Source organism: Mobula birostris, chromosome 8 (genome assembly GCF_030028105.1).
Source record: "Mobula birostris isolate sMobBir1 chromosome 8, sMobBir1.hap1, whole genome shotgun sequence".
NCBI classification, from domain to species: Eukaryota; Metazoa; Chordata; class Chondrichthyes; order Myliobatiformes; family Myliobatidae; genus Mobula; species Mobula birostris.
In genome coordinates, this window is record NC_092377.1 from 158989372 (window position 1) to 159013769 (window position 24398).

The window sequence follows — 24398 nt, forward strand, 5'->3', positions numbered from 1 at the left end:
AGCAAGGGAAAAAAGGATCAATCATGACTGAGTGGCAGAGCAGATTCTATGGGCCAAATGGCCTAATTCTGCTCTTATCTCTTATGGTCAGCACAACATCATGGGCCAAAGGTCTGTACAGCGCTATACTGTTCTACTGTATATGCTGTGACTAAGATCACCTTAATGTAATAGGGTCAGATGGCATGGAATTTGACAAGAGCATCTTAGAAAGTTTTTGAGACAGTACTTCTAGATATTTGGGTGGTGGGATGGAGATACATCTCTACCAAATGAGATGCAAGGTACTGCTTCTCTCCATTAGCCTGCAGGCCACCCCTGGGCAAAGTGTAGCACCTACTTAGCAACCCCCACCCCCGACGTGATCAGGGTCACGTGAAGCCATGGGAGCATGAGCGGCTGGTGTATATCACAAGTCCTGGTTATGTGACCACAGATGCCAGGCTGACAACCTCTGAAGAGTACGGATAATGATTGGAGCCACCCACCTTCTAAAGACACTGCTCAGAAGGCGGCAATAGCAAACCACTTCTGCAGAAAATTTTACCAATAACAGTCATGGTCAAAGACCATAATTGCCTATGCCATACGACAGGTCACGTAATGATGATGACTACTAGGGCTGGGGCAGGACTCAACCTTATCTCAGGAAATTGAAACGGGGAAAGTGATGAAAGTGTCAGTAAGGAAACACTTTGGGAACAGTGACCATAATTCCGCAAGTTATGGAAAGGGGTAGGGTTGTTCCTCTTATTAACGTCTAGAATTGGGGGGGAGAAGCATAAGAGAGCACCTAGTGAAAGTAGATTAGGAGCAGAAGCTTGCAGATAAAATGACAGTTGGCAAGAGGGGGTTGGTTAAAAGAAAGTTAATATGAGTTCAGGGCAAGCATATGCTGGTAACTGTAAAAGACAAAGATAGAAAGATAAGAGAACCTTGACTGACAAAATATTTTGAGGAGTTCATTCAGAAAAAATGGGGAATAAACGGCAGGACCATAAAATGTGCAGTAGACAAATTAAAAGAGGAATCAAAGGAGGAAGAAAGGTTGGAAGGAATATCCTAGGCAAGTAAGGGTAAGGAAAATCCTAAAATGTTATTTTTTAAAAAATTTATTTAGATACAGCAGAGTAACAGAACCTTTTGGCCTAGTGAGTCCATGCCACCCAATTACCCCCCCCCATGTGACCAATTAACCTACTAACCCATAGGTCATTGGAATATGGGAGGAAACCAGAGCACCAGGAGGAATCCCACAGGGAGAATGTACAACAACAGGGGATTGAACCCAGATTGCTGGCACTGTAATTGTGTTATGCTAACTGTTACGCTACGGCGCCGCCCCTAATACTATTCTGCCAGTATTTCAGAAGCAAGAGAGTGGAACAGGCTTCCTAACAGACCAAAGGGCTAATCTGTGTATGGAGTTAGGGGATGTGCGCAAGGTCCTAAAAATCATTATTCACACTATTCACATTAAAACATTATTCACCAAGGAGAAAGGCATAAAGAATAGTGAGTTCAGAAAGAGATGTGTGGTTAATCTGGAAGGAGTCAGTATTAAAAAGCAGGAGATGTCATCAGATACGAGGGTTAATAAATCTCCAGGGTCAGATGAGATCTATCCTAGGCTGTTTTTCAGTGCAAGGGAAAAGACTGCTGTGACACTGTTGGAGAATTATCCTTCTGTTAAACCCAAGTGACCTGCCAGAAGACTGAAGGATAGTTATTTATTCTAGTTTAGAGAGACAGTAGATGAGCAAAAAGCCAGCATGGACATGATGGTCCAAAGAGCCCAACTCTATGCTGTACAACTCAATGATGGCATAGAAGGCTACGGACCAAGTGCTGGTAAACAGGATTGATATACGTATTAATGGACACTGTGGGGCAAACAGCCAGTCTCTGTAGAATATGACTCTATAACAACTTTTATTTACTTACAACCTTAAGAAAACCAGCATAAGACACTCTGCAAGTGCATCATTAAACAAAAATGGCATTGGACTACAAAGGGAGATAGGAGGATTGAGAACCACAGGCTTGGTCAGACAGGCAGACTTTAGGAATGGCTTTTGAGCACTTAATCCACCACAAACCAAAAATTGCTTGGTTTTACTACTCACAGCATACTTTGTAGAAGGGAAGCAAGAAAAATCAATGGAAGTAAAGTCACTGACGAGCAACGGGGCACTGACATACCGGTCATTGCGGAACTGTAACATCTTTAGATGGTGGAGGATTGTGGTGATGTCCTGGGGGCAGATCCCCGTTAGTTTGCTGAGCTTCTTGATGCTAAGTAGCTTGTCATGGCATTGGTGAAGGCACTCCAAGATCACACTCTTCCAGTAGGCCATGTAAGAGAGTCGGCCCAGGTCAGATAGGGGCTTCTCTGGTGACCCAGCCTGGCCTTCCCGCTTCGAAAGCAAATAACCTGAATACACAAAAGTTTCACGTCGGTCAGTTTTCAAAAACAATTGTCAGACCTCAAACAAGAGCAGAAAAGCTGAGCCAAATTTGACATTCAAAGAATCTAGCTTAATACGTCAGCATTTTGCACACAAGGGATTCTGCACCACGGAAGGAAGGAAATGTGCTTTTTAATGACCACAGAGTTACAGCGAGTTGAAGAGGCCAATCCTGCCTCAGACTTTAGTAAATTGAATTCAACTATGACTTAGGTGCTGCAAAGTGAACCACAGGCAATAGAAATAAAGCATTCAATGAGTTAACACACAGTACATCCATTACCCACAGCTGGTTTACAATATGGCCCTGGCAAAAGACTGGGAACTAACTGTCCAACAGTCTCAGCTGCAAGTTCTACACACAGGGAATTGAATTGAATTGAAATAATAGGTCTGGTTGGTGTATTAGCTCCTGAATGAATAGCAGACAGGTGGAGGAGTAAGGAGCGATGTGTGAGGGAAGTGAGTGAGTCGTGGAAAATGGGGTGAGGTCACCATATGCGGGGAGTGGAAGAATAACTGCAATGATGAGGAAAGTGATATCAGGCAGAGGAAAAGAAACAGTAGGAGACAGAGATGATAAAATCTGCCGATGCTGGAAATCCAAGCAACACACACAAAATGCTGGAGGAGCTCAGCCCAGGCAGCATCTATGGAAAAGAGTAAACAGTCCACATTTCGGGCCGAGACCCTTCACCAGGACTCAAAAAAGTCTGAGGGCAACAGAGATCCCAGAGGGGGAAAAGTGAGAGAAGGTTTCACTGAACTCCCATCGAAGGGAAGATTTAAACTTCATCAGGGTAGGCATCCCTGGAAGAGACTTCTCAGTAGAAGTAGTAACACAAACATGATAAAACCTGCAGATGCTGGAAATCCATACATAAAATTCTGGAGGAAATCAGCAGGCTAGGCAGCATCAATGGAAAAAGAGCAAACAGTCGACGTTTCAGGCCGAGACTCTTCATCAGGACTGATGACCCTTCTGGATAAAGGGTCTTGGCCCAAAATGTCAACTGTTTACTCTTTTCCATTGGTGCTGCTTGGTCTGTTGAGTTCCTCGAGTATTTTGTGTATGTTGTCAGTAGAAGAGAGAAGTGGAAGTGGATCAGAGAAAAGTCAGCAAAAGGTAGAGAACAACAAAAGTAGGTTATGAATTAGGGAGGGCTGAACAAGGGGTGAGAAAACAGAAGACAGATGAATGAAGATGTGGGAAGGTGGGTTTTTTTGGTCTGTCAAAAATCACTATTGTATTCATTTATTTATTTTTTTTCCCCCTTTTTTTACACTACAAACTGTTTTGCAGTCTGGAGATATGGTGAAGCTGTCACAACCAGCAGTCTAACATGTTAAGACACTTTCACAAGACAAGCGCTCCATTCTGAATAACTGTTAGAAAGTGGGCTGTTTGTGAATATTGTTATAATTCGGCCACTGTTTCCAGTACAGAGCAACCTGTGGAAGGAAAACCAGTGTCAATGTGCATTGCCCTCATACCTTCCAACTGCAAGATAGCATATGCCACTTATAAAATGCCAACTTTCCAAAGCATTTACTGGATGAAATTTGATGAAGACTCCACAGAAATTGTGGGAAGCCAGTAATTACATTTCATCTTTATTCCCTGAAAAACCTGATTATTCAATTCAGTGATAAATAAATTCAGGTCACTTTTGTCCTGCTTTATCATAGTCTGGGGGGGGAGAATATTTTTCTCCATATTGTTTTGATGGTGCTCCTTCATTCTAGCTTGGATTTTGCACCCAGTTTTTTTGCTGGTGACAGTTAACTGTTGTTAAAGAAAATTAGTCAACCTTCTCCTATCATCCCAAGGGTTTAAGCATGTTTAAAATCTATGTGTGTAATCTTATCAGGCTCCATTTGCATTTCCTGTACAGCTGTGTTGCAGTACAGTAAGTGAGGTTTGAGGTAAAGATTTCATTCTAGGCAAAGGTCGTTTACTGGATGTTCACACATGGGCAATAGTCCTCCAATAACATTTAATCTTGTTACACATAACCTTAGAGGAGATTTTGCAATGCTTTGTCAGAAAGCGTGCAGCTGAACCAGATCATTCTCTGGCAGCAAAAAAATGGAGAAATAAAAGACAGCAAATGTTGGAAATCTGGAGCAACAAACAAAGGCAGTGGAAGAATACAGAGGGTCAGGCAGCATCTATGAAGGGAAATGGGCAGTCAATATTTCATCTGTAAGGGTCTTGATCAGGGGTTCCCAACCTTTTTTTATACCATGGACCAACATCATTAAGCAAGGGGTCCATGGACCCCAGATTGGGAACCCCTGGTCTTGATCCAAAACATCCATAGATGCTGCCTGACCTGCTGAGTTCCTCCAGTGCACTGGTGCGTTGACAGAAAATTCAGTTTATGCTTTGAATCATGCTTATGTAGCCTGTCACATGGCACGTGTGTATCCAACTCTTCCTTTTCACCATTTTTAAGGGTCTGCTTTATCTGGATCTCCACATAAGGTACGGCATTAAGAATGTGCCTTACACTCAGTATTTGTGCAGATGGTAAACATTTCAAAAGAGGACTTTCACACAATTTTTGTCTCTGGAGGGAAAGGTACGTTTTGCTGGACATAGGCAGGCATCCATGGAAATAAGAAAATGGTTTAAGGAGTGAGGACTATTACTGAATTTGGCATGTATTTTCTGCAATTGCTTGTAACTCAAAAAGAAGATTTAATTAAATTTAATGGACTTGATCACCTATAGCAGGGGTCCACGGACCCCTCGCTTAGTTGTATTTATCTATGGCATAAGAAAGGTTGAAAGCCCCGGCCTATTGGATAAACCAAAGTTCTGTCATTGTAATCTGGTCTAACAGTACGAATGATGCAAGTAAACAGAACATATATAAGATAGAACATGCAAGGTCAAGACTCAAGCATAAAATAAAATGTTTTTAAATTTAATTATGATTGTGCCTATTGCTCCAAGTTCAAGAGTATAGTCATAGAAAAGTACAGCACAGGGACAGGCCCTTTGGCTCATCTAATCAATAGCGAACTATTTAAACTGCTTACTCCCTTCAACTTGCACAAGGACCATAGCCTACCATTCCCTTGCCATCCAAACTTCTCTTAAATGCTGAGATCAAAATTGCATGCACCACTTGCACTGGCAACTTATTCCACACTCTCACAGCCTTCTGAGTGAAGAAGTTTCCCCTCATGCTTCCCTTAAACCTTTCACCCTTAACCCATGACCTTTGGTTGCAGTCCCACACAACCAGAGTAGAAAAAGCCTGCTTGTATTTACCCCTCAGAATTTTGTATACCTCTACCAAATCTCCCCTCAGTCTTCTATATTCTAGGGAATAAAGTTCTAACCTATTCAATCTTTCCTTATAACTCAAGTCCTCCAGTGCCAGCAACATCCTTGTAAATTATCTCTTGACTCTTTCAATCTTATTTACATCTTTCCTGCAGGTCAGTGACCAAAGCTGCACACAGCACTCCAAATTAGGCCTTACCAATGCCTTATACAACATCAACATAACATCTCAACTCCTGTATTTATTACTTTGATCTATGAAGACCAATGTGTTAAAAGCTTTCTTTGCGACCCTACCTACCTGTAATGCCACCTTTAATGAACCCTGGACCTGTATTCCCAGATCTCTTTGTTCTACCACACTCCTCAGTGCTCTACGGCTCACTGTGTAAGACCTACTCTGATTGGTCATCCCAAAGTGCAATATCTCACACTTGTCTGCATTAAGTTCCATCTGCCATTTTTCAGCCCATTTGTCCAGCTGGTCCAGATCCTGCTGCAAGCTTTGATAGTCTTCCTCGCTGTCTACTACACCCCAAATCTTGGTGTCATCCATCATCCAGATCATTGATATGGATGACAAACAACGATAGACTCAGCACTGATGCCTGCGGCACTGCACTAGTCACAGGCCACCAGTCAGAGAGGCAACCATCTACTATCAATCTCTGGTTTCTCCCGCAAAGCCAATGTCTAATATGGTTTTGGGTTTGTAGGAATCTAAAAACCTTAAAATGCCACTAATCAAAAAATCTAACAAGGGTCAGCTAGCTGTATTCTGGGAAATATTATTGAAGTTAAGGCTGTTGCTCAGATTTATTCCAATTGCTTGGAATGGAACTGTATTCAATACTTCAAACACTGCCTTGTGCCTGGGGATACACATCACTTGTTACTCATTCAGGATTTGATCACAGCTCTTTATAAAGAAAAGGTTTTCATAAATTTGCTACAAGAATATTCACTTACTGAAGTCAATGAGAAACCTTCCATATCCCTTCCTCTGGTACTGGGGAAGAATCATGATACAGGACACATTGTATTTCTGCTGGCAATGCTTCTCCTGAAATGAAAGGGAGAAGTAATTGGGGAAAAAGAGAACACTAGCAAAAAAAAACAAATATAGAGTGCACATTAACAGATACTAACACTCCAGGTTAATTCCCAAGTTTTATTGGATATGAGTTCAAAGTTTGCCATAAAATTATCAGCTTTCTACCCCCAACTATCCTCCAAATGGTTTGTGGTATTTTACAATGTAACATCTTTGCCAGAAAAGCAACATGTACAGATAATTTATTACAGAATTCACCAGGTCCAGGAATAATGAATGTTCTTTCTGGGTTTACATAAATTAGAAACAAACATTTCCTTTTCTAAAAATAATTACTGAGTGCAACCTCTAGTTTTGGCCCAGTAGATTTCCAAGTAGCTCTGTGCACCCAAAGGCTCATGGACAGCAACAATAACTGGCAGCATTAATGAGCATCCTGTTGTGACCTAACTTGCATAATTTCCCTGCTCTGATGTTCTTTGTGTCGACTAAAAAAGAAAAAGCATCCTGCAATGTACCTTTAACCACCTCATTGCTATGCCCTGCTATCTTTTAGGATATGTGAACAGTTCTTCTGTTTCCCTACACTCTCAGTAATCTCCTATTTATTATATACACACATTGGTCACTGTATTCTGTACACCTGTATATCTGTTTGCTAATGCAAATATCTAATCAGCCAATCATGTGGCAGCAACAATGCATAAAAGCATGCAGACATGGTCAAGAGGTTCAGTGGTTGTCTAGCCCAAAGATTAAAATGGGATAGAAATGTGATCTAAGTGACTTTGACTGCAGAAAAAATGATTGTTGGCACCAGGCAGGGTGGTTTGTGTATCTCAGAACTGCTAAATCACCCAGGGTTTTTCTAGTGTTTACAGGAAATTATGTGAAAAACAAGAAAAAAAAAACAATGAGCAGCAGTTCTGTGGGTGAAAACACCTCATTAATGAGAGGGGTCAGAGGAGAATGGTTGGACTGGTTCAAGCTGACATGAAGGTGACAGCAACTCAAATAACCACGTATTACAGAATGTCAAACCTTGAAGTGGATGGACTACAGCAGCAGAAGACCAAACTAGGTTCAAATCCTGTACCTGATAAAGTGGCCACTGAGTGTATATTCCCATATTATATAATCCCGAGGGTTGACGCATGAGGAGCATTTGATGGCTCTGGGCCTGTACTTGCTGGAGTTTAGAAAAAAAGAGGGGGATATCCCATTTAAACCCATAGAATATTTAAAGGCCTATACAGGGTGGACATGGGGATACATTTCCACTAGTCATGGAGTCAAACACCATGGGGCACATTTCTGAATAGAAGGACATTGCTTTAGAAAAGAGATGACAAGGAATTTCTTTAGCCAAAGGGTGGTGAATCTGTGGAATTCTTTGCCACATACAGCTGTGGAGACCAAGTCTCTCCACCTCTATTTAAAACAGAGGTTGATAGGTGCTTTATTAGTAAGGGTGTCAAAGGTTATGGGGAGAAAATAGGAGAATGAGGTTGAGAGGGAAAATAAAGCAGCCATGATCCAATGGTGGAGGAGACTCAATGGGTCAAATGGCCTCCTAATTCTGCTCCTATGTCTTATGGTCCTGTCATGTTCCAACTTACACAATACATCACCTCACACTTCTCAGAGTTAAATTTTATTTGACACTCATCTAACTACTGACTATATGATCTATATCTCGTTACAGTCCACAGCTTTCCTCCTCACTGCCAACAACAAAGCCAAATTTGCACCATGTGTAAACTTCCTTATGCCTGTGCATTAAAATCTAACTTATTAATCCTCCCGGGAGGGGAGAGAAGATGGCGGCACAACGGCAGTGCGTGCAGCCACTTCGGTGATGAATATCTGTTATCTGTCAAGTAGGGGACCATGCACAATTCTGATTTGACGGAGACAGATGTGAGAGCACAGCAGAACATCTGGAAAACTTCTGAAATGCCTGCTTCGCTGCCGCTGCTACTGTGTGGTAACTGGAATCTCTGGAGCTGAAAGCCCCGAAATCCTCGGCTTTGCGTGTTTCAGCGGCCGGGGAGAGGTCGAAGGCGCTCGGCAGAGGATGGCGCTCGGGAGGTTGTATCGGAGAGACCGGTCGGAAGCTCGAAGTTTTCGGACGGATGGACTCAGTGTCGGCTGGGGTCGGCTGCTTCCAAGGTATCGGCAAGTTGACGGTGCCTGGAGGTTTATGGCAGGGAGTTTCTCCCTTTTGCCGCCTGCTATCTGGGACTCGGGAGTCGATCGACTCGGGACTTTGAGACTTTTTTTTACTGCGCCCACGGCCTGTTCTTTATCAAATTATGGTATTGCTTTGCACTGCTGTAACTATATGTTATAATTATGTGGTTCTGTCAGAGTTACTCTTTGGTCTGTCTTGTTTTCTGTAATATCACTCCGGAGAAACATTGCATCATTTCTTAATGCATGTATGCATTTCTAAATGACAATAAAAGAGGACTGAGTGTTCTCATAATCTAATATCTAATTCAAAGAGTAAGGGGCTAAGCATTGGGGTTTATCCCAATACTAACAGCACCCAGTGACAAAAGTTTCCTTTGCTTCCTGTCACTGGGCCAGTTCTGGATCCAATTTGCTATGCTCTGGAACCCAAGGGTTGTTATCCTATATAACAATTTGCCATGTGGAACCCTGTCAACAGCCTCACTAAAATCCAAGGAGACTACATCACACATTACTCTTGTTGAACTTTCCTTGTTAGTTTTACAACAAATTCAATCAGATCAGCAGGCCTTTAGTACCCTAGCTTCATTTATGTCTTTCTAAATTTAGCTTTATACAGCTTTAATAATGTGCCCAAAAATGAAGTTAAACTAAGTAGCCTGTAGTTAATTGATTATCCCTTCTTCCTTTTTTAAATAAAAGAAGAACAGTCTTCTAATACTCTGGAAACACTCCTATACTGAGTAAAGATTGAAAAGATAAAGAACCTCTTCAATTTTCTCCTCTTAATCACTTTAATAGCTTGGCATAGATTCATTTCAACTGGCTGTGATGACTTACACATTTTTAAAGACCCTAAACATGTTAATACTTTCTATCTTAATATATGAATCCCTTCCAATATTTTGTCCACTTTCTCCTTAACAGTGATAGACTGCCTTCTTCTTAAAGCAAACACCATGGTATGGTAGCATAGCGGTTAACACAACACCAACTCTGTAAGGAGTCTGTACGTTCTCCCTGTGACTACGTGGGTTTTGCCCAGGTGGTCGGGTTTCCTCTCATATTCCGAAGATGTACCTTTAGGGTCAGTGAGTTGTGAGCAAGCTATGCTGGTGCTGAAAGCATGACGACACTTGTGGGCTTGCTCAGCATAATCCTGGCTGATTTGATTTTACGCAAATGATGCGTATCACTATATTTTGACGTATATGTGACAAATAAAGCTAATCCAGATTATTTAATCATATACAACTTCTTTTGGTTCCTGTGAGCATCTATTCTTACTTTAGTCACACTATTGCTTTCTAAACTCATTTCTTTTTATGCCATGCTTCAATAAGAGCTGAAACAATTTATTAGCTTCTGTTTGTGCCTTCAACCTATCTGCCTCCTTCACTTCAGCACAGCTTGGGTCCATTTTTGTCATACTTTCCAATTTTTGTTTGTTCTGCCTTCCATTACCAGGTCTGCTTTGCCCTTTCTGGATCTATGCTAAGCTTTACCATTCCATTGCCCATGCTAATTTAAATCTCCTCAACAATACTGACAAGTTAGGTTGCAACCGTAGAAAGAGTTAAGTGCACCAAGTTCCTGGGAGTTCACAACACAGATGACCTCACCTGGTCCCTCAGTATCAGCTTCCTGAATAAGAAGGCACAGCAATGCCTCCACTTCCTGAAGAGATTGAGCAAGTGAAGCTCCCCTTCTCCACCCCACCCCCATCATAACTGAATTTTCCAGGAGCACCACTGAGAGTGTCCTGACAAGATGCAGCTCCATATGGTATGGGAGCAGCAAAGCATCAGACCGGTAGTCCCTACAAACAATTGTGAGAGCGGCTGAGAGGATCATAGGGGTCTCCCTACCATCCACTGGGGACATTTATCAGGAGCACTGTGTATGCAGGACCCTTAGTATTATCAAGGATCCCACCCATCCTTCCAGCATCCACTTTGACATTCTACCATCAGGCAGGAGACTCCGAAGCTAAAAGACAAGAACGGTCAAGATGGGAAACAGCTTCTTCCCTCAGGCCATTAGGCTCTTCAGCTTCCTGCTACATCACATTTGAATGTCACCAGATAATTTGTACTGAACCCTACAGTATTTAATTTATGCACTTTACTTTGTATATCTATACGTAATTCATTTGTAGATCTAATTCTTACTTTCGAAGTTATTGTGTGTTACATGTGTGTTAATGAGTACCACTGTGATTTACACCCTGGTTTGGGAAAACGTTGTTTCGTTTGGCGGAATACGTGCACGTAGTTAAATGACAATAAACTTGATTTGACTTGTTCAGATGTAATGAGCCTGGCTGTGGAGGTCTCACCCTCCGAAGGATGAGTGGAGAAAGACCGTGTCACTCACAATATGTCGGAAGCTGCAAAGAGGTAACCCCAGGAAGTCAAGGTTGAGATAATGAATAACTTTGACCTGATTGCCTCAGAAGCCACAACAGAGCAGAAGGCCAGCCAGATGGAATTGCGAGCAATGGGAAAGAAAGATTGGCAAGGGATACTGGAGATGCAGAAGTCAATGAAACTAAGTGAAGTCTTTCTTTTAAAATGGTAGGGGATTAAAGATCATAAAGCTCATCACCCAAGGTAAGAACTAATAGATCTCCAATGGTTGTTTTCAGGTCCGGTCTGGGGCAAGGCATGAGCTTGAAAAACATTTGAAGGGGCCAGTGGAACTGTTGTGGGCTATGGTAGACATACAGGAAGCCTAATACTGGAATCAGCTAGGACTCTTGCCACTGCCTTGGACATGACAACGGTGGTCACAGAACAACGAGTTCAGCAACCAACTGATAAAATGAGCTAGGTTATGTTACCTAACACAGAACTGGTTTCAGAAAGTTGTGGAGCTCAATGCCAGAAGTTCTACCAACAAGCTCAAGACAATAACTAGAATCAAAAACATGTTGTGAAGATTAAGTGATGTAATCATGAGAAAAATGGAAGGCCATTTGGGAGGGAAGGGTTATATTGATCTTACAGTAAGTTAAAAGGTCAGCACAGCATGGTGGGCCAAAGGGCCAGTACTGTGCTACAATGTCCTATGTTCTAATCATGACAATTGCCTGTTGTCTTGCACTGTCCACTTATTAGCTTCCAGTAAAAACAGCAGGGACTCACCTTGGAGAAGTAGCCCACAAGATGACAGCCCTTGGTGTCGTTCTGAGTCAGCACATAGAACAGGAAGGGCTCAACATCATAATACAAGGTCTTGTGGTCAAGGAAGAGCTTGGCCAGTAGACAAAGGTTCTGACAGTATATGGTACTGATGTTCCCATCCACCTATAATTAAAAGACAATTGATGGAAAAATTATTTTAGATTAGGTCGGTTCCTCTTCAAGGAGGAAGAGCACTTGATTATCAAAGACACTTTTAGAAACAATTGTCATTCAAAAGACTCATTTTGGGTGACAAGGTTGAAAATTTTAACTTGCTGAAATCAACTCACTAAAATTGTCTCTACAAAGAAAGGAATCATTAAAGTTATTTCCACAGAACAGATCCTGAATTTTAATTGATTTCCAATGAAAAACAAATCAAACTGAAGCTCTCATTGAATTCAAAAGCATTCAGCAACTTAATAGTAATTTCAAATTTATAGTACAACGATGCAATGTCACTCAAGTTTTGAAGATAGTTGACGTTGATAAGATTACATACATTGTGGAGGGAAAACCATGTGTTATGTAGAAGGTGAGGAAAGAGTGTAATTTGCAGTGAGCAGAAGATAGAGAGAGGAAAGAAAGTAGAGAGGTTGGGGAAAGATTGTGGCTAAAGGGGGGAGGAGAGATGGGCTTGTGGGGACAGGACTGGGGGGTACAAGAGCTTGTTTTAGGGAGATTGAAGGGACAATCAAAAGGAGATTGACAGAAAGACTACCGTGGCAGATGGAGTTTGTGAAGGGTGCATTTCTTTGTATGCTTGCACGTTGGCTTATGGTTTGTGTGAATTAACGTGCAGGACTTTTGCACACTTGTACATTTGTGGTATGTGTATGCTTGCCTTTGGGGGGGTGGATGTGAGACTGAGATACAGATGTATACTTGTGTGTGGGTGTATGGTGGTTTTTGCTTTAAATGGACAGTTACAAGTACCATTGCCTGGAACCACAGAAACAGTACCCAAAGACTGTTTGGAATATGGTTATCTTGAGTGTTAATCTGCGTCATAGTCTGACCTCTGCATTATAATTCAGTAGCTCCATGGCGGACCCATTTCATGGAAGTCAAAACCATGAAACTTACTTCAAACACGGAGATGTTGTCTTTCCTGTAAATCTCATTTGCTGGTGGGTGAAACCAATTGCATTTCTTCATGTGTTGCTGCAAAATGCTTTTGCTCTTCATGTACTTGAGGCAAAATTCACACAAGTATAACTTCGGCAGCCTGCGAGAAATAGATGCAGAGATAAGGACACTGTCAGAAAAAAATACGCTCCAAAATCCAACCTGATATCATGCTACTCATCCTCCCATAATACTAATTATTTTATGTGTAGATCCATGGAGAACATTCAAACACACATCTCCTGCCTACTCATAAACACAAGAGATTCTGCAGATGCTGAAAATCCAGAGTAACCCACACAAAATGTTAGATGAACTCAGCAGGTAAGGCAGCATTTATGGAGAGAATAAACAGTCGATGTTTTGGGCTGAGAACCTCCAAAAGGACTACCTATTTCATTATCCCGCCTACTCACTCAGACTCATGGATGTTTTGTTTTGTACTTGAGGGTCAACTACTCATGATCAGCTACATTACAGGATATTAACTGCAATATAAGGTAGAATATTGGGGTGGCATGAAATGCAGGAGGTATTGTGGTACAGGTGAATTATAGATTCTTAAGCAAGCAACCTAAGATTCTTGAGCAAAAAAAAACTGGAGGAACTCAGTGGGTCAAGTTGAGACATTTCATCTGGATCCCTGTACAGTTCTTTAAGTTACAGGCAGACACCCAGTTATACCTGAACTAGAGTACGTTCTCTGAGAAGCAGCAGGGGCCATGGCCTCATGAAGGATGGGCAGGGGCCGTGTGCTCCGAGGGGCGGGCAGGGGCGTGTGCTCCGAGGGGCGGGCAGGGGCGTGTGCTCCGAGGGGCGGGCAGGGGCGTGTGCTCCGAGGCGCGGGCAGGGGCGTGTGCTCCGAGGCGCGGGCAGGGGCGTGTGCTCCGAGGGGCGGGCAGCGGCGTGTGCTCCGAGAGACAAGAAGGGAGATAGCCTGTAATAGATGGGAAAGGTATATACCCTCTGGGAGATGAAAAGGACATTGAGAGATAGGAAGAAGGATACCCTCTGGGGAGAAGAGACTAGCTTAAAATTAATTTCAGGTTTGCTGTCAACAATGTGTTAATTCCCCAGAGTTAGTAAGCACTATAATCTTATTATTTAGTCCTGTAGCAAGTATGATTAAAATCTCAGAGAGCAAAACTGGGAAAAAAACAAAGGGTAGAAAGGTGACTTGGCATTCAGACAAATTGCATCAATAGTTAAATGAATGGTCAAAGCATGTAGAGGCCTCAAGATTCCTATAGATACTACCATATTCTCAGTGGGCTGTGGTATCAGCTCTCCCCTGCAACCCGGAGTTAAAAGTTACTTATAGCCCTAATGCATGTAAGATTACAATAAGTTAAATAAAAATGGAAATGTGCAAAAATGTTCCTTAATACCACCGTCAATTAGCTTACAAAATGCCTCCAGCCATTCATCCACTAACTTCTTCACAGTCCAAAGGAATGTGAACAAAATGTAAAATTATACAATACAGTTTTCGGTTCGTGTATTAGAATTTCAAAGTAAAAACGATGATATAATAGGCACATGTCAAATAGTTTAATTTAAAACCCTAAAGTGATGCCTTTCAATGCAATGTACTTGCTCCTTTCTAGGTACAAGCTGTTTCATCACACAAATGCATCCAGAGAGAAACCGCACCAATGTTACAAATTGCTCAGAACCAACTGTTTTAAGCCCACAAAACCAGTACATCTTAGCAGGATTATATTTGTACCCTACCTGGTGCTGCCTCAGTTATTTACTCTTGTGTCCTCAGTTCATTGAATTTAAAAAGAAAATCCTGCTCCAATTGCGTGGGCTGGGAACCTCCCCAGTGTATATGTTGGGATATGAGTGATCTGGAATCCTAGCAAAGAACTGCTGTTGGCGCTTCGACAGCAATCAATTGTCCAGTAGTTCAATGTGGAGATGCTGTTTGTAAGGACTTGGTGCTGGGCATATGAAGACCACCTGTGCAATGCCTCAGTTCCAAGACATGGGGTTCAGAGCGATACCGAGGCAGGCACACTGAATGTTTCCATCACTGGGGACTGACAGTGCCACAGAGAATTCTCTGGACTGGGTTAAGCTTTGGAGGCAAACAAAGAGATGGGGAGAGGCAGCAGACCCATCACATCCAGTGCTGTCATAACTAGGGAATTAGTCAACGTGTGGAGCAACTGCTTCAGGCCCCCCAGTAATGGCCCTTGTTCACCCTAGGGTGCAACCTCAAGCCCCACATCTCAGTGTTGAGCAGACACACTGCTCTCCCTGGCCTGCTCTACACTAGCCCGCACTGACAGGCTCTCCACCCAGAGCCAGTGGCAATGCGTTACACTGGGAGCACCAGTGGAAAGCAGTGATTCATGCCTGGTTCCCACTACTGCAGTGAGGAGAGCATCCAGTTCATAATGTGAGCATAATCCCTTTTCAGCAGATGCCAATAGTGCTCTCATTCCTGGAAGCACAAAGCGATATAGTCTTAAGATCCTTTTGTGTATGCAGGTCAATGGGAAGGAGGTATTGCTACTGATTAAGCATTACACTACTGTCATATACACCCAGTGGCCACTTTATTACGTATCTCCTGTACCTACTAAAGTGACCACTGAGTGTACATTTGTGGTCCTCTGCAGCTGTAGTCCATCCATCTTAAGGTTCGACATGTGCCTTCAGAGATGCTCTTTCGCACACCACTGTTGTAGCGCACAGTTTATTTGAGTTACTGTTGCCTTCCTGTCAGCTTGAACCAGTTTGGCCATTTTCCTGACATCTCTCATTAGCAAGCTGTTTTCACACACCGAACTGCTGCTCACTGTTTTTTTTTGTTTACAGCAATGCTAGAGACCGTTGTGTGTGAAAATCCCAGGAGATAAGCAGCTTCTGAGGTACTCAAACCACCCCATCTGGCACCAACAATCATTCCATGATCAAAGTCACATAGGTCACAATTTGTACCCATTCTGATGTTTGGTCTTAACAAAAACTGAACCTCTTGACCATGACTGCATACTTTTATGCATTGAGTTGCTGCCACATGATTGGCTGATTTTCATTAATGTGCAGGTGTACAGGTGTACCTAATAGTGGCCATTAAGTGTACTCTAGGGCTCAAATGTCACATACTCATAATATCTGGATTTACTCTATGTATTTCATTCTCATTATTTTTCCTTACAACATGGAAGGCCATGTAGTACACTTCATCTCTGTTGGTTCTCAGAACAACACTATCAATCCCATTCCCCCCTATTTCCCTTAATCTCTCTAAAATATTCAACAACTCCCTCCCAATTTTCCAACCATCCACCCGCCCTAGAATCAGTGTACAGTGACCAATTAACCAGTCAACCTGCAGGTCATCTGGGACTTGAAAGTAAATCAGAGTAATTGGGAAGCCCATGAGGTCTCAGACAGAACATGCTAACCCCACACAGAGAGCACCCAAAGATCAAACCTTGGTCACTGGAATCATGAGGCAGTAACATGAACTGGTGAGCCACTGGGCCAAAATTGGGGTGACTGAATTTAATGGAAGTGCACATAGACATTGCTGACGTGCAGGAAGCCAGTTGACCTGAAAGATAGCAACCTCGTATTCGATAAATAGGATTTAACAGGTGTCTACTGTAGACAATACACAGAATCCTACAATACATGAACAGATTTTTCTTAGCTGCTGTTAATTTTGTTATATTGTGGAATGTGACTTCAGGCACCCAAAATACTAGTTCTTTACTTTACAAACTCAACTCCTATTTACAGTTTGTCAGCTCAGAGCTACTGAAGTTTCCAATAATGTGATACATCTCTGGCAGTAAACACTTTCAGTAACTGTGAGACTAAATACATTGTTATCTATGTACTGATATCAAGAATAAACTCGTTTACATAAAGATAAATCCAACTGTATATGGAATCATTACCTAACAAAACAGCTTGAACTTAGTCAATAACATTCAATTCTCAATATTCATCATCATGTGTCATGTTATTTGAGGTAGACTATCATGGTCCCATGACTATGATAGTTCTTGGCAAATTTTTTGACAGAAGTGGTTTGCCACTGCCTTCTTCTGGGCAGGGTCTTTACAAAATGAGTGATCCCAGCCATTATCAACACTCTTGAGAAATTGTCTGCCTGGCATCAGTGGTCACACAACCAGGGCCAGTGAAATGCACCAGTCTCTCATACAACCATCCACCTCCTGCTTCCATGCTTCTTCACTTGACTGTGATTGAGAGGGCTAAGCAAGTGCTAAACCTTGATCAAGGGCAACGTGCAGGCTAGCGGAGGAAGGAATACCTTACACCACCTTTGGTAGAGATATATCTCCGCCCCGCCACCTTAGCCAATAAATATGCGAGAAGAAGTGTCAGCTAAAGAGACACAAGCAGAACCACAGTTCCATTGCAAAACATCCTTCAGGACAGCTAAACAATCACCTAACTCTCCACCTTCTATTTTCTTTCTCTGCTTCACAATTCAATCTTGCTGCATGTTGACCATCTGTGCGTCTGCTTTCAGTCAACATTCTGAGGTAGGCTGATCAGCTGGTTTGTATTTATGACAGAAAACCCGTGCCTCCCTCCGTTTATTGCTACTTGAGGCTGGCAGGGACTGTGATTCTATTTCCTCAGCTCAGGATTGCAAACACCGGATACTGGTGTATGCCTGGTGCTCAGAATTGCAAAGAGCCAATACTCTGAGGAATAAATTGAGGGGATTAAATCGAGAAGAAAATCATACCACATTAAAGAGATTTTTTTTATTTTCCCAAAACAAATTGGTTCAATTTAATTAAATACACCAACTGACAACACTTTAAAGTACTGATATCAAGGACAATAGACAGTACTTGCTTTGACAATATCAGCAAGGGTATGGCCATTTTTGCATGTTAAAGGCTTGATTTGCTGTAATAAGGCTGGGAGCTGCAATTCATTAGTTATACCACTATCTACTAATGGGCACAATCAGTGTTGCAGCATACTTCAATACTGATAAAGGAGATCGCAACCTAATTTAACCACTCGGTTGTGTCTCTTTGATTTAATGAGCTCTTTATACCTTATTTCAACATAAAATGCATTGGAGCGCTGATGATGAGCCTCATTAAAGCACATTGCAATGGACAAACAGAAAATGTGTGACAAGGGATTGGCGTATAATGAGCTAAATGCTCAGTGTTCAGGGTAATGAAAACCATCAGTATTGTATGTTTAAGTGGTAAGATCATGAATTCCTGAGAGCAGGATTTAATTTGAAGTAGTGAGATCCAATATTGAGTGAATAAGTGGCAAGCGGCTCTATGTAAGCACAATACAAGTGACAGGGAAAGGATTTGGTCCATTGTGCACACCTAGAAACTGCTGCGGTTTGAATAGTTAAGGCTACAGAGGGAATCGGCAGCCAGCACTGGTAAACAAGCTGCTCTCTGCCCAATCAGAAATAGCTTGCCTGCTAGGGTAATGGCTTGTAAGATTACTTGGAGCTGAACAATTAAATATCCCAGCCCTCGGCAAGGTTTCATTTGTAAAAAAATCAGTTCACAGTGCCCAGAGGATCACTAAGTTTCCCGCAGGGGGTTGATTTGCTTCCTGTAGAGCAACCATCATTTTTGATTCAAGATTACTGCACTAAGACCATCATCTCCCCCAACCCCTCCCCCAAGCTCTCCCTCTCACCCTAGTTTACACCCTGCTTCTGAAACAAATTTCATTACATATGCCAGTGATATTAAATATGATTCTGATTCTGAACAGATATTTTATTTCATGATACAGCGCAGAGTACGCCCTTCCAGCCCTTCGAGACATGCCGCCTCAGCAGACTCCAACACAATTAATCCTAACCTAATCACGGGACAATTTACAATGACCAATTAACGTACCCGGCCGTACGTCTTTGGATTGGGGGTAATTGAAGCACTCAGGGAAAAACCCACGCATTCCATGGGCAGGACATACAGACTCCTCACAGTGGGCACCAGAAGTGAACTTTGAACTCCAGAACACCCCCAAATGCAGTATCATCGCACTAACCGCTACGCTACAATGGCAAGCATATTAAGGCAGCAAGTTAACACCACTGGACTGGAACAATCTAATGTCCTGAGGGCTGAACCAATCACTACTGTAACTGAAGAGGGAGTCTCATTCTGATTTTATACACTGAAACAAAAGTTAAAAATGTATATATTTTAAAGGAATCAATATAATTTAATGGAGAAAATTAACAAGAGTTATCTTCTGAGGAAGGCATTATGTGTGCAAGACAATATTTTCTGAAGACGACTACTGAGACACTGCTGCATGATGTCATTTAGCTTAATAACAAGGACAAAGTGTAATCACCATCTGGAGGTTTTCACCCTGTGGTGAGGCTTTAACAATAACCTTCCACATGAGGCATGTGATTAATAATCCTCATTCTGTAAAGTAATTCTGAGCAATCATTGAGTCATGAGTCATACAGCACGGAAGCAGGCTCTTTGACCCATGCTGACCAATGTGCCCTTTTCAGTTAGTCCCTCTTTGCCCACATTTGACATATATCCCTATAATAATTTTCTTATCCATTTGTACCTATTCAAATTTCTTTCAAATGTTGTTGACGTACCTGCCCCAACTACTTCCCCAAGCAGCTCATTCCATGTACGCACCACCTTCTGTATGAAGAAGTTGCCCTCAGATCCCCTCAATTCTGTCAAGTACTATAAGCACTGCATTTAAAATCATTCTGGAACATTGCACATATTCCTGTTCTCCCACACCCATTATTCAGTAGGTTATTGGTGATGCACAGTATGAACCACATTCCAAATGAACGTTTAATTCCACGTTAAAACAAACAATTCCCTCTATTTTTTACCCGCTAGCATTCAACTTGGATGATGGGGTAGAGGTACGTCTCCATTAAAGGAGGTGTAAGGTGCTCCTTCCTTCCACTAGCCTGCAGGTCACCCTTGGGCAAGGTGTAGCATCTGCTTAGCACCCTCCCCCCCAATCAGTATCACATGAAGCCATGGGAGCAGGTGGTGGATGGTCGTACGAGCAGCTGGTGCATATCACAAGTCCTGGTTATGCAACCACTGATGCCAGGTAGACAATCTCTGAAGGGTATTGATAAAGGCTGGGGTCACCCAGCGACACTGTTCAGAAGGCAATGGCAAACCATTTCTGTAGAAAAATTTGTCAAGAACTATCATGGTCATGGAAAGACCGTGTTCACCTATGTCATATGACATGGCACATAATGAACGAACAAACAAACATTGAAGTATATAATGCAATTTTGATACTGATTTTACCTTTTAATGTGTTGTCTACATTACAAAGAGAACAGGCCAAATGATCAGACATTCCCTTTTGCTCCTTCCTCCCTCACCCAACCCAACTCCACCCCTTCCCAACATTAAAGAAAAATCAACAAACTAAATATTAAGGTAAATTTTTAAAAAGACAAATGCTGAACATCTGAAAATGCTGGAAACTATTCAGCAGGGCAGGCTGTATTTATGGATAGAGAAACAAGAGATCTTTTTTTTTTAGATAGCCAAGAAGGTTGATGAGGGCAGGGCGGTAGCTAACTGGATACAGAATTGGCTTGAGGGTAGGAAGTGAAGTGCAATAATGGAAAGTTATTTTTCAGACTGCAAGCCTGTGATGGTGGTGGCTCAGTGCTATCCCACTGCCATTTGTCATCTATGTCAACAATCTGGAAGAGAATGTACAAGTTTTGGTCAGTAAGTCTGCAGGTGACACTAAAATAGGTGGTGTCACAGACAATAATGTCAGGATTTAGAGAGGGATCTTGATCAAGTGGGCCAAGAAATGGCAAACGTAGTTTAATTCAGAAAAGTGTAAGATGTTGCATTTGGAAAGATAAATCAAGGTAAGACATTCACAATGAATGGCAGGGCCCTGGCAGTGTTGTAGAACAGAGAACCTAGGGTTAAATGGTTCCCTGAAAGAGGGTTCACAGGTAGACGAGGCTGGTGAAAATGGTACATTGGCACTTGGTGAGCACAGAAGTTAGGATGCTATGTTGCAGTTGTAGAAGACATTTGGGAGACTGCATTTGGAATATTGTCTTCAGTTTTGGTCGCCCTTCTATGGGAAAGATGCCGTTAAGTTGGAAAGAATGCAGAGGACATTTATGAGGATGTTGCCGAGACTCATGGGAATGAGAAGCTGAGCAAGTTAGGACTTTTTTACTGGAGCATTAGGAGAACAAAGTCTAATCATATAGAGATGTATAGCATCATGAGGATCATTGATAGGGTGAACGCACATAACCCTTTTCCCAAAGCTGGGGAGTCAAGAACTGAAGAGCATAGGTTTAAGGTGAGAGGAAAAAAATTTAATAGGAACTTGAGGGACAACCTTTTTACCCAGACAGTGTTAAGTATATGAAATGAGCTGCCAGGGGAGATGGTTGAGGCAGATAAATTAACATTTAAAAGGAATTTTGACAGGTATATAGAGATGAAAGGTTTAGAGCCGAAATTCACAAGCTGGGGTCCATGGACCCCTTGCTTAATGATATTGGTCCATGGCATAAAAAAGAGAGATATGGAACAAACATAGGCAAATGAGACCAGCTTAGTTGAGAATTCTGTTTGGCATAACCAGTTGGTCCAAGAGGTCTGTCTCCGTGCTGTATGACTGTAAGAGCTCTGATTTTATTTGGATGAATAAAGTGTCTTTGACCAGAAACATGACTTGTTTCTCTTCCTACATCGTGGCCTGATCTGCTGAGTACTTCAGCGCTTTCTGTATTTAAATTAACCTAAAGCATTAACTCTTTCTATCTCACTAAAGGAACTATCTTTAATGGGATGGAAAGAGTTGGTGCTATTGTGCCTTCGCCATAATAGGTCTACGGCAGATGTAACCTCACTGGCCCTCCACTCAGTCTTGGTTCTACTGGACAATAGTAATACCCACGTCAGGCTGCTCTTTATTAACTACAGTTCAGCGTTCGATACAATCATACCCTCAGTTCTAATCAACAAGCTCTGAATCCTGGGCCTCTGTAACTGGATCTTTGACTTGCTCACTGGGAGGCCACAGTCTGTGCTGGTTGGAAATAACACATCCCTCACACTGACAACCAGCACTGGCACACCTCAAGGATGCATGATTAGCCCACTGCTCTACTCTCTCTACACCCATGATTGTGCGGCTATGCACAGCTCAAAAGCCACCTATAATTTTACCAACGACACAACTATTGTTGACAGTATTTCAGATGGTGATGAGGAGGCAAACAGGAGGAAGACTGATCAGGTGGTTGAGTGATGTCGCAGGCTAACCTTGCACTCAACATCAGTAAGACCAAGGAACTGATTGTGGACTTCAGGAAGGGGAAATCAAGGAAACAAATACCAGTCCTCATCGAGCGATCAAAAGTTGAAAGGGTGAGCAGTTTCAAGCTCCTGAAGATCTATCCTAGGCCTAAAATATTGATTTAATTACCAAGAATACAGGATAGCAGCTATATATCATAAGGAGTTTGAGGAGAATTGGTATGTTACCAAAGATACTCTCAAATTTCTACAAATGTACCATGGAGAGTGTTCTAACTGGTTGCATATCTGTCTGGTATGGAGAGGTCACTGCACAGGATCAGAAAAAGCTGCAGAAAGTTGTAAGCTCAGCCAGCTCCAACATGGGCACTAGCTTTCCCAGCATCCAGGGCACCTTCAAACAGTTGATGCCTCAAAAAGGTGGCATCCATCATTAGTGACCCCCGTCACCCAGGATGTAACCTCTTCTTATTGCTACCATAAAGGTGGAGGTACAGGAGCCTGAAGACACACGGACAACATTTCAGGAACGGCTTCTTCCCTTCCACCATCAGTATTTTTCCCTCTCTTTCTGCACTACTTAGTTAATTTCATTTGTAAATATAAATAAATGTACTTAATTAGATAAATAGAAGCATATATATGTGTACGTATTTCTTATTGTAATCTATAGTTTAAATTATTACATATTGCAATGTACTGCTGCCACAAAACAACAGATTTCACAATGTACGACAGTAATATTAAACCTGATTCTGATTCTATCTGATATGACTAGCATAACCAACATTTTCATCTTTTATTTATCATGGAAAGAACTCAATTTGACATAGTGTTCCACTGCTTTAATTGGAAATGTTGTTGGCATCAAACCAAGGTCACTGAGGTCAGGCCCCTGGACAAAATTCAGTGACAGCTGCCTCTCCATTATAGCAACTGGTCTATTTAATCAGTTTCAAATAATCAACAAGAAAATGAGAATGCTCGCACATACTGTACCTGGTATATTCCTGGGGATATGGAGAGGAATACCAGGTCTGGATCTCATATTTTCCAAATTCAATAACAGACGGTGAGCGGACCTGTGGATCTGGTGGGCCAGTGACTCCAACTTTCTGTTAAAGAAGAAATTATGCATATCAAATATTAGAGTTTTTGACTTTTTTAAATCCTGGAAGTATTTTTCTACAATAAATATAGGTTATTAGAAAAAATTACACAGGAAATATAATTATTAATTCTTCAGTAAAGAGACAACCAGCATATCACTGTTTATCTAGTGTTTGGCCTACAATTGTTTTCCACAGAAAAATACCATCACCATGACTCATTCTATTAATAGGCATTGCTTAACTTTCAATCAGTATGCACTTGCATGAATAACCAGCACCGCTGCCCTTTTGCTCTTTCCTGCCCTTAAATAAAGAAAATGCTGTTATTATGTTCACTTCTGGAGCATTAAAACATCTTTGCAAGATTTTCCAGTGTTGATTTGGCTCAACAAGCATGAAGAAATGTGTTTGTGCTGGCAGCCTTTCCATTTACAGAATGTAATGTAATCACCAATTGTTTGGCAGTTAGCTTTTTGCCGTGACAAGCAGTTGGCCATGCAACAATCTATGACAGGGCTTCACCACTTTATCAAACACTCCCCAATGTAGTGAGGCAGCAGCAAGAAACTATAGCTGCCATGGAAAAGAAGTATAAAAAGTGAGAGTGCTCCAATCTTTACAGACAGGATATTTAAATCCTGGTATATGA

At 41.9% G+C, this 24398-nt stretch overlaps 1 protein-coding gene across 2 annotated transcripts in view; it reads right to left on the reverse strand.

The window, feature by feature from the left end:
- LOC140201864 (histone acetyltransferase KAT6A-like) overlaps positions 1–24398 on the reverse strand; it is a 198848-nt gene that overhangs the window by 32752 nt on the left and 141698 nt on the right. For both annotated transcript variants that reach the window (XM_072266610.1, XM_072266609.1), the window contains exons 9-13: positions 23637–23752; positions 13288–13429; positions 12163–12324; positions 6736–6829; positions 2203–2434 (exon numbers count right to left, since the gene is read on the reverse strand). In XM_072266610.1, coding sequence (XP_072122711.1) covers positions 2203–2434; positions 6736–6829; positions 12163–12324; positions 13288–13429; positions 23637–23752 — 746 coding nt within the window. The remainder of the gene's footprint in view (positions 1–2202; positions 2435–6735; positions 6830–12162; positions 12325–13287; positions 13430–23636; positions 23753–24398) is intronic.